The sequence below is a fragment of the Triticum aestivum genome, chromosome 3A, assembly GCF_018294505.1.
Source record: "Triticum aestivum cultivar Chinese Spring chromosome 3A, IWGSC CS RefSeq v2.1, whole genome shotgun sequence".
In the NCBI taxonomy this organism is placed as follows: domain Eukaryota; kingdom Viridiplantae; phylum Streptophyta; class Magnoliopsida; order Poales; family Poaceae; genus Triticum; species Triticum aestivum.
Genome location: NC_057800.1, coordinates 43,240,267 through 43,252,962, shown reverse-complemented (window position 1 = coordinate 43,252,962; position 12,696 = coordinate 43,240,267). Strand labels below are relative to the sequence as shown.

General features: G+C 44.3%; 1 protein-coding gene across 1 annotated transcript; it reads right to left on the bottom strand.

Annotated features, from left to right (window-relative positions):
* Nucleotides 1-5,360: 5,360 nt before the first annotated feature.
* LOC123060113 (uncharacterized) lies at nt 5,361-11,654 on the bottom strand. The gene is made up of 16 exons (XM_044482680.1): nt 11,397-11,654; nt 11,058-11,133; nt 10,714-10,854; nt 10,493-10,623; nt 10,106-10,381; nt 9,757-9,896; nt 8,209-8,279; nt 7,761-7,838; nt 7,625-7,690; nt 7,487-7,546; nt 7,256-7,375; nt 7,037-7,164; nt 6,674-6,949; nt 6,423-6,544; nt 5,851-5,886; nt 5,361-5,748 (listed from the first exon to the last, which is right to left on the bottom strand). The coding sequence occupies exons 2-16, from the start codon at nt 11,122-11,124 to the stop codon at nt 5,646-5,648; spliced, it is 1,815 nt and encodes a 604-aa protein (XP_044338615.1). The 5' UTR covers nt 11,125-11,133; nt 11,397-11,654; the 3' UTR covers nt 5,361-5,645.
* Nucleotides 11,655-12,696: the final 1,042 nt, after the last annotated feature.

Below are 12,696 nucleotides of genomic sequence, written 5' to 3'. Positions count from 1 at the left end.
GTTCCTACTTAGCCCCTCGTTAATTTCATCAAGGATTGACAAAACATATTGTATTTGGGGGAACAGGGGTATAAGTTGCATAAATAACCCTAATTTACCATCAAAAATAGAATGTCTCATGATTAACATGGACTGTCAACCATTAATATATTTCATATAAGAAAAATCTTTCAATCATAACTTAAAGGATGTATGTATTGCATTAACTCTATTATATCACCACAACAATGTGTTCACTCCCATATCGCATAGCAACATTAGTTAGCTCCATATGCGCAGAGAATATATATAATCAATATATGAGTGGCTTGAGACCAGAGTGATCATTGCATTGATTGTACAAGAAAATAAGGAAATATAGCATAAGGAAACACGGTTAGGATAGTTGGCGCAAGGCAATAAGGCGATGTCTCTACCACCCGGGGAGCGGGGTAGAGTGTGTTGGAGGTGTCTTTTGGAGGGCAGGGCGGCGAGCTGGCAAAGCGATGATGATGGCCACCACAATGGGATGGCCATCAAATAGCGCGCGCGCGCACACACACACACGCACACGCACACGCACGCAAAACTGTGATCCCACCGAAAGCTCTCATTCTTTTATGTGATTTTTATTGTCGGCTACAATATGAAGTGTATAGACATACGAACCATGCGGTCTGAACGGTTATGGGCGTTTTGAGGGTCGACGTTGGTGATGCCCTTAGTCCTTGAGGTTTGGATGCATAGGCGATGGATGGGCTTGGTTTGGTTGAGTCAGTTCGAGGGTGTGGTGGTGAGTTCGGTTGCTCTTGAGCTTTAACTTATCGTCATGGGCTATGACGCTCTTGTGTCTGTCTCAGATGACATTCCTTGTTTTTGGGTTCGTGTACACATTAGGTCCTTATCCCCAAGCTCTTGTGTGTATGCCCGCGCGCCCACGCATGCGTGTGTTCTGTTGGCCTTTTTGTTTCTCAGTTTTCCTTTTTACCAGGCTTTGTGGTCTATGGCATAGATCCCTTCTGGATCACTCTATATTTCTTCATTTTTCATCTTAATATTTGCAGAGCTCGTGCCTTGCACTGTCAAAAAAAAATCTTGCTCGTCATGTCTCACCTTTTGTTTATAGTTACTCGTCACGTGGAGAGAGCATTTGGAGTGCTCCAAGCTCGTCGATGTATTATTCGTGGAGCTGCGATGATGTGGGAACCAGAAACACTTTGGCAGCTCATGACATGTTGTGTAATTCTCTTCAACATGATTGTTGACGATGAGGGTGAAGGTGCAGTGCGCGCATGCATGATTTTGAGAAGCCCCGTGTTCAGGTCCTCCCCCGGAACAAAAGGGGCAGACTATTACCAACTTTCTGGAGATGTATCAACAACTGTGAGATCAACAGATGCATATGCAACTTCTGAATGATCTTGTCGAGTATATGTGGACGCACATTGCAAATTAGTAAACTTATCTTTAATTTTATCAATTATGCACTTTGACCAATACTTATGTTCGAACTATATTTGGTTTTTTAGAACCAGGCAAAGCCTTTAATTTTATCAATTATGCACTTTGAACAATACTTATGTTCGAACTATATTTGGTTTTTTAGAACCAGGCAAAGCCTTTAATTTCATCAATTATGCACTTTGAACAATACTTATGTTCGAACTATATTTGGTTTTTTAGAACCAGGCTTTGCCGGGAAAATTTTGTTTTTGCCACTCTAGATTTTGCCAATTTTCCTTATGCCACTCTAGATTTTGACATTTCACTTTTGCCACTCTTACTTTTTGACAATTATCACAATTGCCATTCCCGTGGCAAAAGCAAAATTTTCAGAGTGGCAATTGTGATAATTGTCAAAAACTAAGAGTGACAAAAATGAAATAAAATTATTTTGCTTTTGCCATAAAATGGCAATTGTGATAATTGTCAAAATCTAAGAGTGACAAAAGTGAAATGTCAAAATCTAGAGTGGCATAAGAAAAATTGACAAAATCTAGAGTGGCAAAAACAAAATTTTCCCTTTTAATTAAAGTGCCCCTGAAGGGAAGTTACAATCCTCATGAAGGATAAGCTTAAGTGCCCCACAGGACACATTACCATTTCTTCTGGTATAAGCCGCCAATTCATGTGCTAGCTTGTTCTGTTCCGCTTGACCGAGCTGATTGATACCTTACTGAAGCTGCTTAGCAAGGTTTTCACATCAACAATCATGGGAAAGAGAGCTGATTGATTTTTTGCCTTACTGTTCAGCAGCGAAACCACGGATGCACAGTCAGTCTCCATGCAGATTGGACTGTTGTGCAGCCTTTTTAATTCAGAGAGACTGCAAAGGATAACCGCTAGCTCGGCCTCTTCAGTTGAATTGCATGCAGACATCCGTTGGCCCGTCGCCAGGACAACATATCCCCTGTTGTATCTGGTGACGGCTCCAATATTAGTCTCTCCCGTACTGGCTATAAAGGATGCATCATGCATCACAGTTCATTTTTCAAGTCTCCGGTATTGGTGGCTCCCATTTCTCTGAAACATATATGTCAGAACTACAGAATTGGATGCTTCACTGATTCTGTTTACGTACCCATTGTTTGGCACGAAAAAGAAAAGACTCGCTCATACCTTATTGGAGTATTTAACAAAAAACTATCACAATTCGTGGAACCGTGCCTACAAACTATCACTTTACAAATTTGTGCCGAAAACTACCATTTTCTCATTAATCCTTAACTAAAAACTACCAAGTCTGAAAAGAGCACAATTTGGCTCTTTTAAACGCGTTTCGGACAAGTTGGGCCCACACATAAGCGGGCTAAAAAAGCAATCGAGTCCCTAGAATTTTTTCAAAAAAGCAATCCAGTCCTGGCTGTGGCTGTGGCCGGCCCCCGGCCGTGGCAGCGGCCAAGCCGTGGTTGTGGCCGGCCCCCGGAGGCCGGTGTCGCCAATGCGCTTGCGGGCTTGCTCCTGCAGCGCCTGCCGCATCACCGGGGCGCCGAGGGTGGTGCCGCTGGAGCGCATGATCTCGAGCGGGCTCCTCTCCGCCGCCGCGTACCGCTCGGCCGACCACCGGTCCTTGCCACGCCGAGGGTCGCTGCCTCTAGATTCCACATGGCGCCTCTTCTGCTTCTTGGGGCTCTTGTATGTCTTGCTTTTCTTCTTCTTAGTGGGTTGCCGGGTTTGTCCTTGCTTCCATGTGCCTCGTCCCGCTTCCTCTTGGCTCTGATTGAGCTTCTCCTGTAATCTTCCTGCGTCGGGCGCTGCAGCTCCTTGACGCTGGCCTCTGTTTCGTAGCCGCCAATGCTGGCCTCCTTGACGACGCGCTGAAGTCAAAGACGTAGGGGTTGACAAGCCAGAAGCCGTGGTTGTAGCCGGTCGTGGCCGCGGCGAGGAGCTGGCCAGGGAGCGGCGGAGCGGGAGCTGGGCGCAGCCAGGGCGAGAGGGAGGGCGCGCGCGGCGCAGGTGTGGGAGGACATGGGCGCGCGCGCTACCGGGAGCGCGCGGCGACGGTCATGGTGCGTGCGCGCGCAGAGCAGGCCCCAGGGCGTGGAAGAGGAGGTCGGGCGCGGCCGAACATGGCAGGGTGCGAGTGGGCGAGGTCGGCCGGCGTGCGGCAAGGCCCACGGCAACCAGCCATAGCTCGGAGTCGGCCACCGCTCACGGCTGCCGCGCACCCACGGGGGGCCATGGCTGGCCACAGCCACGGCTTGGCCGCTGCCACGGCCACGGCCGGGGGCCGGCCACAGGCACAACCAGGACTGGATTGCTCTTTTGAAAAAATTCTAGGGACCCGATTGCTTTTTAGCCCACTTATGTGTGGGCTCAACTAGTCAGAAACGCGTTTAAAAGAGTTAAATTGGGCTCTTTTTAGACTTGGTAGTTTTTAGTCAAGGATTAGTGAGAAAATGATAATTTTCGGCACAAATTTGTAAAGTGGTAGTTTATATGCACAATTTCACGAATTGTGGTAGTTTTTTGTTAAATACTCTACTTTTTTTTTTGAGAAATGTTAAATACTCTAGCTAATTGCAAGATGTAGCTCTGGCTCGCCTCTTGCGCGGCGCCACGGGCCGGCCCAGTACTGTAGCTGCCGCCCTAGTTTTCCTGTGGTTTCCATATCGGTTTTTGACAGTTTGCATTGGTTTTCTTTGGTTTTTATTAATTTTTATTTTTTACCTCTGTTTTTTGTTTCTTTCTTTAATTTTCACCGATTTTCCTCGTCTATTTATTTTTCTATTTCCTTTGTTTAAATTTTTTTCAATCCTTGTCTACATTTTTCTACATACATTGAAAACATTAGGAACAACTTTTGGTACACGTTTACCATTTTTTAAAAATATGATTATTTTTTTCCAAATATACGCTTTGATATCTTTTTTTTCAAATGCGTTGTACATTTTTGGTATACATATGAAAGTTTTTTATATGTTTAATACTTTTAAAATAAATGAATAATATTTTTTAAATACATGTTTTTGAATATATATTTTCACACGTGCTAAAAAATCAAATAAATATTTTTGAAAATGTGAACATTTCCAAAATCATGAACTTTTTTTAATCCATGAACATTTATGAATTCCGAACATTCTTCAAAATCATGAAACATTTTTTTGGAATTCACTATCATTTTATGATTTCTCAAACTTGAACTTATTTGGAATCCTGAATTATTTTAAAGAAGGAAAAAAACAGAAAAGGGTGCGGGGGGGGGGGGGGGGGGGGTAGCAGGGGTGCGTGTTTCACGTGTGTTCCGCGGGAGATAAGAGGTCCCCTAAAATGCATAGTCCGCCACTTTCTTTTGGCCAGCAAATTTGTTTCCAACTCACTAGGCATCTTGTCAATCTAAACACCCATGGAGGGAGGGGTCAAGTGACATTAAGTGAAAAGTCAAAACGGCCGACAACGCGACTTGGACTAGGATTAAACGACCACTTTCGTACAAAAAACCAGTACACCATGGCCCAAATCTCTCTCTTAATTTATCAATAAGCATTGAAAATTCTCTCTCTCTCTCCTTTTGGAAAAAGACAGTTGAAACCCCGGGCCTATGCATCAAAAGATACACACGGCCACACTGAAAATTCTCTTTGCCAGTTTGACAGTTCAGCAAACTTCCGAATTCACCAATCAGGTCCTCCTCACAAAAGATTGGGGAAATAGAGCATTTTTACGTTGGTTGCACTTCAAACCCGAAGAACAACAAAAATCTCCAGAAGAAGCCTAGCAGCAGCAACACCATTGTGTTTGGCTATTAGGAAGACAATCACATCATCTACGTATATGAACAATCGTTGTTCGGGTCAAAACTATAAAGGAGTTCTTAGGGGATGTACAATGGGGGCAGCACCTACTGGTGGTCTTAAGTGCCACATCAGCTCAGGCTATAGCACACAAAATTTTCATCCAAAGCAGGTGATGTCATTTGGTAGCTGGTGAGGTGAAGAAAGCTCCAAATGGGAGTACATAAAAGAAAATTGGGCACATGCACTCTCCTTCTCTCTCTTCAGTTTTCTACGGGGACCACTCTACAAGTCCATCACATAAAGAGAGGCGTGCGTACACTAGTATTTCAGGGTTCAAATTAAGTTACAGAACACTTCATACTTGCTACAGGGTCAACAGCTTGAGGGCAAGATAGGCACGCATTCGTCGATATACAGTTCATCACATTAGTAGAGTTCCCGCTGGTATTTAAGTTCTTTCTCCAGATCTACTTCTTCCTCAAGCTCATGCCATGTCGGATAGCACCAAAATGGCTTAGGCACAGGCCATCTGTTAAGAGTAAAATGAATAAGCTGCTAAATAATACTCCTTGTTTGGAGTATATATCTAGCAAAAGGTCTTATTGAATGCATAATAATAAATAAACAATACCTGTTTGGGCTATGATCATCGTTGACAGCAACAGACCTACAAACAGACCGAAAATAGTTTTAACTTACAAGAACATTTTAAATAGCTATAAACAAACACACACGCGCGAGAGAGAAGATCAAAACCATTGCAACATCAGTTTACTGCTACATATGTCCGAACATCAAGAGGCAAAATGGTTCAACCGCAAAAGAAGATTAGACTTGAAAACTGGCATGAGTTCAAAATAAAAAGTAACCTCAAAACAACAACCAAAATTGACCCAGATTTTGCCATTATAATTCCAGGTTAGGGTGATGCTACGAGACATACGATACAATACTTTCATATATTGCATATCTACGATTTGACATGCTCAACAGTCAGGCACAACCACAGGATGGTCTTACCGTACGTTATTTATCTGATGCACAAGAGTTCTATTCCAGGTTCTAGTTAATGTGATCAGTTATAGAAGATCAAAATGGTAACAGATGTCCTATCGAGGAAAGTAAACTTTCAAGCTTGAATATTATGCACATGAAAGACATTTGCATATTGTACACAAAATTACATAAATACAGGAAGCATACCCTTGTGCATCGAAATTCTTCAAGACTTCTGAAATTATATTCGCTGGTACGTATGGAGTTTCTTCCAAGCCATAGAAGTTCATGCCAATAAAATTATCAATAAGAGGCCCTCCAATCCCAGCCTAGCACAAACACATATAAGTAACAAAGAGGAAAAGACGGTATTTGTAAGCCATACAGATGTGGTGATGGATTTAATTACTCATTCTAATGCAACTACTTATTTCCACCATACGGAAAACACAGTGTACCTTGGTGATTTTACAAGTGGAGGTCTTAAGCTCTTTGCAATTAAGCTTACTTGGTTTGTCGATCAGTATCCCACTTGTGGCCATGAATTTACCCGATTTGTAGCCACGCCCTACAGCTACTACCTTCATCTGAGGTTTCATTTGCATCTGATCCTCGATTTGTGCTGTCCGAGAACAGCAGAAACCCATGATGTGGACGATAGCAATGTTATAATGTAGACTGTAATGTTGCAATGTCCCTGTGGTACGTCGATTATCTGGAAGGCACACTACAATCTGCAATAAATGATACGGTAGGACTAAACCAGTGTTATAATGAATAAATAAAAGGGGTAATTAAACAACTATTAGTGGAGTAACAACCTTCAAGTTATCAGCAACAGTGTTTTCATCGTCAGAAGTCCTGACCAAACTTGCAGAGGTTAGAACCCTTGTGGTGGACCCATTGCAGTCTATGAATACGCCTGTGCAAGCAAAACACCTTTTTCTTCCTACAAGAGTAATGATTCACATAATTTAGTGATGAAATTGGGAAGAGAATACCAAAAGTAAACGAGCTTATAGTGAATAAAATAAAATTACCAATGAATGAAGCCAATGTGACAACACTTTGAGACATATTTGAATTAACGCTTCTTTCAAGTTCGCTCCAGATATCTTCACTAAATTCCTCTTCAAAATTATTAAGCAACCGCATGCCCGCTGACCACAGCAATAAAGGTTCAGTAGGTGAGGGGTGTTCGAGACACCAGCCTGATGTCAGGTGTTCAACAGAATGAGTAATAAATATAAAAAAGACACAAATGAACTCACTATCATCCCAAACCGGGAATGGATAACCACTGGACCTCAGCTCCTTTTTTGTAGCATCAGCTGAATTTTGCAACATAGTAAAGTGACTGATGACCCCATGTATAATGATGATCAGGAAAACTGAAAGCAATGACTCACCAGAATCAAGATATCTCGGCCACCGAGTACATAAGAATGCCCACTTTGATAATCTATCCACGAGTCCTGGTACCATAGGGGTGAAACAATTAATGACTGACCAATGATCAATAATTAACACTGAAAGTGACCCAACCTGGATGACATTCTGGATCACAGAGAGTACATATGGAAGGTTTCCGATCCTTAGTTTTCTCTCCTCCCTTTGAGCTGTCTAAAATGGAGAAGATTAGGGAAGGGAAATAAGCTGAGTTTAGAAAACCGAAAAGCGGTATGAAGGGGAGTATATTCTCATATGGGTGTGGCTAGGTTTCACTCGACTAAGATTTAACCAAGTCTCAGTCATCGGTTCAAAAAAAGTGACACAGCATGCAAAAGAGAAAAGGAAAAAAACTAAAAAGAAAATATTGCACAAATCTCAATGTAAGATCTCACGAATATAGTAGTGACTGAGACTTCATTATGTCTCAGTCGATTGAGGCTTAGCAAGACTGTTCTCATATAGCATGGCAGTGATGAATTGCCTGACGAAGTGATGACTGTGCACAATTTAGCAATCTGAAGGAGTGAAGTTCTTTTCTCACCTTGTGAATCAGACTTGTGAGGTCTGGGAAATTTCCTTATTGTACTATCAGGTCTTTTTTTACTTGTAGCCCTGCAGCAGAATGCGATAAAAACTCATCGGAGTAATAGAGAAATCCGCACAAGTAAAACATGGATGATATCTATGCATGAATATCAAACAACTACATGCACTCAAATGTCAAAAGGGGGCAAATTAGGGATTGGAGTCAGATTGCACTAAATAACAACACAATGGGAAAAATCCTAAAGCCTAAATATTTCGACGAAGAAACGATAAAATGGAGAAAATATTATACCATACCTACCAGGAACTTTGACTACCTTATCATTTAAACAAGTACAATAGCTTTAACATGGACACCAGAGTCCCAATTGAGTACAGGGCAACTGCGAGACATGCTGACAAGACATGTGGTATGGATATGTGTCAAGGTCACGCTACAATTTATCCAGCGACAGATGTCACGAACAACCAATTTGTTATCAAGGGGGATGTTCTCAAATGCAGGCCAGCTACCAGATGCAAGTATACTCTAGAAGCTACAAAAACATCAAAACTGCTCATGACTGGCACAAGCTAACGCATTTCAAAAATGGTTTGACATTCAACATGATTGGTAGTAAACTCATGTTTCAGTTTCAAATATGTTACCATCCAACCTCGGCTACTGATATACGGAATTGTTGTAGGTACTTTTCATTCATTTTGTATCTCTACTGATGATGATGTGTGGTCAGCTTCCTTGAAATTCCAGGTTGAACAATAGATTCACAACAAGTGGAACAGATGGCCTACGGTCATCCAGGAATTGTTTCAGTTAGACTAGTTGTTTGCCGAAGGACAGCCTGGTGCAATAGTGAGTACTCCCCCACTTGTGAGGTCCTGGTTCGACACGACCTCTCTACACTGCACTGTGCAGGGGTAAGGCTTGCCTCGTATAATCCTTCCCCAGACCCCACCTGGTGTGGGAGCTTCTAGCACTGTGACTGTCCTTTGAGACTAGTTGTTTGTTGTTAATCATTATCCAGAATAGAATGTGCTCAGCGAAGTTTATTGGCAAATCAGGCCAGGCATTTCTCTGCTAATAGTTCTCATTCGCTCAGTATTATAGTGATTGAGCATGTTAGACTCCTCACTACATACCAATTTGTGATCATGCTTTAACTGCTCTTAGCCTTGTACAACACATGTTGTAAATTAAACAATGTGATTTCATAGTCAATGCAAAATGCCTGCACATTTTTTGAGAATGCAAATAACCCTTAAATAATGCTTTGTAAATAAACAAATTAACGGCTCAACGACATGAGAAATTTGTATAATGCCTGTTGTTAGCTGCAGTATGACGTCATAAGAAGCCGCTATTGTATTAAGTGCAATATTGGTTAAGCTTTCCACCATTATTACTTTTCCTAAGAATGAGTAACCCATGTGCACAAAAACTAATAAGATCAAGCACGAGAGAGTAAACAAGGGTAAAAAAGAGGAAGAGATATATAAACCAGACAGAGAATCTTTGGTTCATAAGTAAGTATGGAGGACATACCACCATGGAATTATTTTGCTGAACTGCAACAGGAGTTCACGAATTGTGCTCCTTGGTAGGAATGGAGTCTCTTTCTCAGCATAAAAGTTCATCCCAATGAAATCCCCATTAAAATCAACAAGGGGCCCTCCAACTCCAGTCTATGAAAAGAATAAAGTGACACTCAGCCAAGCACAAAAATTTAGGGATGCTGAACAAAGTTTGTATAATTGAAAACCAGGACTAATTTTTGGTGCCCTCAAAAAATTGTTCAAGTGCATATAATGACAAAATTAAACCACCCATATAATGACACAATTTCATTTATTTATTTCCGCTATGTACAGAAAGTGAGGAATCAACGGTGCACCATAGTAATTTCACATGTGGAGATGGCAAGCTCCTCGCGGTAAGCTCCTCTTGGATGGTCAGTCAACATCCCAGCTGTGGCCATTAATTTTCCTGAGTTGAAGCAACGCCCTACAGCAACTACTTTACTCTGAAATTCAATTTGCGGCTGATGATCTAGACATGCAACTTGAAGAGAATGATAGCGAATGATGTTGATAACAGCAACATTGTGTTTCAAATCATAGAATTGCAACCATCCAAGTTCGATTTTGTTATCTGGAAGGCGCACTTCAATCTGAAATGATAAAGCAAGACAACAAGTACACGCCCTGGTTAGCAGAATGGTTACCATGGTGTTAAATAAGCAAGCAATAGTGTAAAACAAAAACAAACTGGCAGTACCAACCCTCATATCGTGAAAGATCTTGCTGTCATCATCGATTGATCTAACCAAACTTAATGAAGTTAGAAAGCTTGTAGTTTTTGGATTGTTCACGGTAATTATGCCCGTGCATGCAAAAAAAAATGTATTATTTCCTGCACAAGATCGTATTTCCAAATTCCTAGTCATGAACTATCAAGGAATGTATATAGATAAAAAGACGCAAAGCTAATGCTTATAATCACCGTCATCGAATGAAGCAATCGGTACAACAGTGCCCGCTAAGTTCGAGACGACTTCTTTACTGAGTTCGGTCCACACACCTTGACCAGAATCACTTAAGCTGCCAAATTCCTCTTCGAAAGGATTGTCCAGAAGCAACTTTCCTAGTTAAGAAGCATCATATCATACAACACAAGTACACAATTATGAAATTGAGCTGTACGAATCGTACTTGCGTGATAATGGAAGTGAATTACCTAGTTAGGCAAGCATCATCATATCACAACACAGTTCTTAAATAGAGCTGTAGAAATCGTATGTGCAGAAGAATGAACAAGTAGGGAGACTGAAACAACCAGTGGCTCACCTTGGCTACTTGTGGAAGCCTTTTGTTTTTTGGTCTGGCTTCTGGTGCGAACGCCTTCTCGCTTCATATCTCCGGCCTATAGCGGAAAGAACAGATTAAGATAGCGAATCGCCATTCTTTTTCGGGGGTGTCAAAGTAGAGTTCTATCGCATCAAAGCAGAGTTTTGGTTAAAATCAACCGACGCAGTAATAATGGAAATAAAAAAGGTGGAGCGTGGCCGAGCCAAACTTGAGAGAATTTGTGAAGGCAAATCATTTCACCGCAACGCAATCGATCATCCGCGAAAAAGATGGGAGGGGAGGGGGTTCAGCTAATCACTGGGTGAAAGAAGATCGTACCGCAAAATATGCCCAGAAATCGCGGCCGATGAGGAACGGCGATGGCGGCGCGTGGGGGTGGGGAGCGGAGGCGTCAGCCCTAGGGCACGCGGTGGTGGGTCGGGTTGGTGTGTGACGAAGTGAGGGCTCGGCCGATCGGGAGAGGAAGAGGAGGAAAGAAGAACGGGACGGGACGGTTGGAGACGACGACCATTTTCTTTCCTCGACTCGATGGATGGTGCCCGGACGATGTTGATAAGAGCGGTGCCACAAATCGTACGCAGTATTCGTCTCCGCAGGCGTCCGCGGATATCCAACCACATGTGTGAGATATTCGTCCGTATGGAGTTGACAACTTCCCCTCACCCCTTCCTTCCCGCCGGTGGGCCTGGCTGGGGCGACGCTGGCGGCGGCGGCCCCCGGCCTTTCTCCTCTCGGGTGCTCTTCGGCGCGGGACGGAGCGACTCCGGGGGGTGTTCCTCGGCGGCGGGGCTTCTTGGCGCGACGCGGGAGATCGGCTGGACGGAGGTGGTGCCGTTGGTGGCGGGGTGGCGCAGTGGTGTGGCTTGGCGGCGCCCGCTAGGCGTAGATCTGGGCCCTTTCGGCCCCATCTGGGTCTGGGCGGGCTGACGGCGGGGTAGGTCTACGCTACTTCCAGGAGGTGGGGGAGCGACGTTGGTCGGTGGGGTGCTGGCGGCGCTGCTCCCGCCCTGCTGCAGCGTGGCCGGCGGGGCTTTGCGGGCCCGATTCGGGCCTGGCCTGGCCAGGGGTGGCATGGTATGCCCTGCTGCCGCGTTGGGACGGCGACTGCGACGTTGCCGGAGGCTCGGGCCTCCCGCACGACGGCGGTGGAAGTGGTTCCCTTCCGCCCGGCTACGGTGCTGCTACTCACGTCGTCCGGCGCTTCTCTCCTAGTCCTCTTGGCCTCGTGGTGATGATCTCAGTGAGGCGGCGTGGGTGGCGTCGCGAGCGCGATGGCACATGTTGGTGGGCGGCGAGTTGGCTGGTTGGCTCCGGTCCGGTTGGGCGGTGTGGTATGGAGTACGGGAGAAATACTTGCCAGGTCTTCTGGCTCCGATGCGGCGACGCTTGAGGGTGCCGCCAGTCCTTCCTGAAGGGTGTCGGTGGTATCCATCCCCTATCCCCCTCCGTGCGTCGGGGGAAACCCTAGGACTCGTTGGTAGCAGCGTCATCGGTGTCGCATTCCTTCTTGGAGGTGCTGCTTGGTTCGCGGCGGATCGGAGCCTTGTATCGTGCTGGGTCGTTTCTCAAGATGGCAAGGGGGACGAAACCCATCCCCACGAGAAAATCGCAAGCCCGT

Excerpts from the sequence above, each read along its gene's own strand:
- LOC123060113 (XM_044482680.1), bottom strand. The coding sequence starts at position 11,124 with ATGAAGCGAGAAGGCGTTCGCACCAGAAGCCAGACCAAAAAACAAAAG. Across the intron at positions 10,855-11,057 it reads GGCTTCCACAAGTAGCCAAG|GAAAGTTGCTTCTGGACAAT; the intron begins GTGAGCCACTGG and ends CTTCTTAACTAG. Across the intron at positions 5,887-6,422 it reads AAGAATTTCGATGCACAAGG|GTCTGTTGCTGTCAACGATG; the intron begins GTATGCTTCCTG and ends GTCTGTTTGTAG.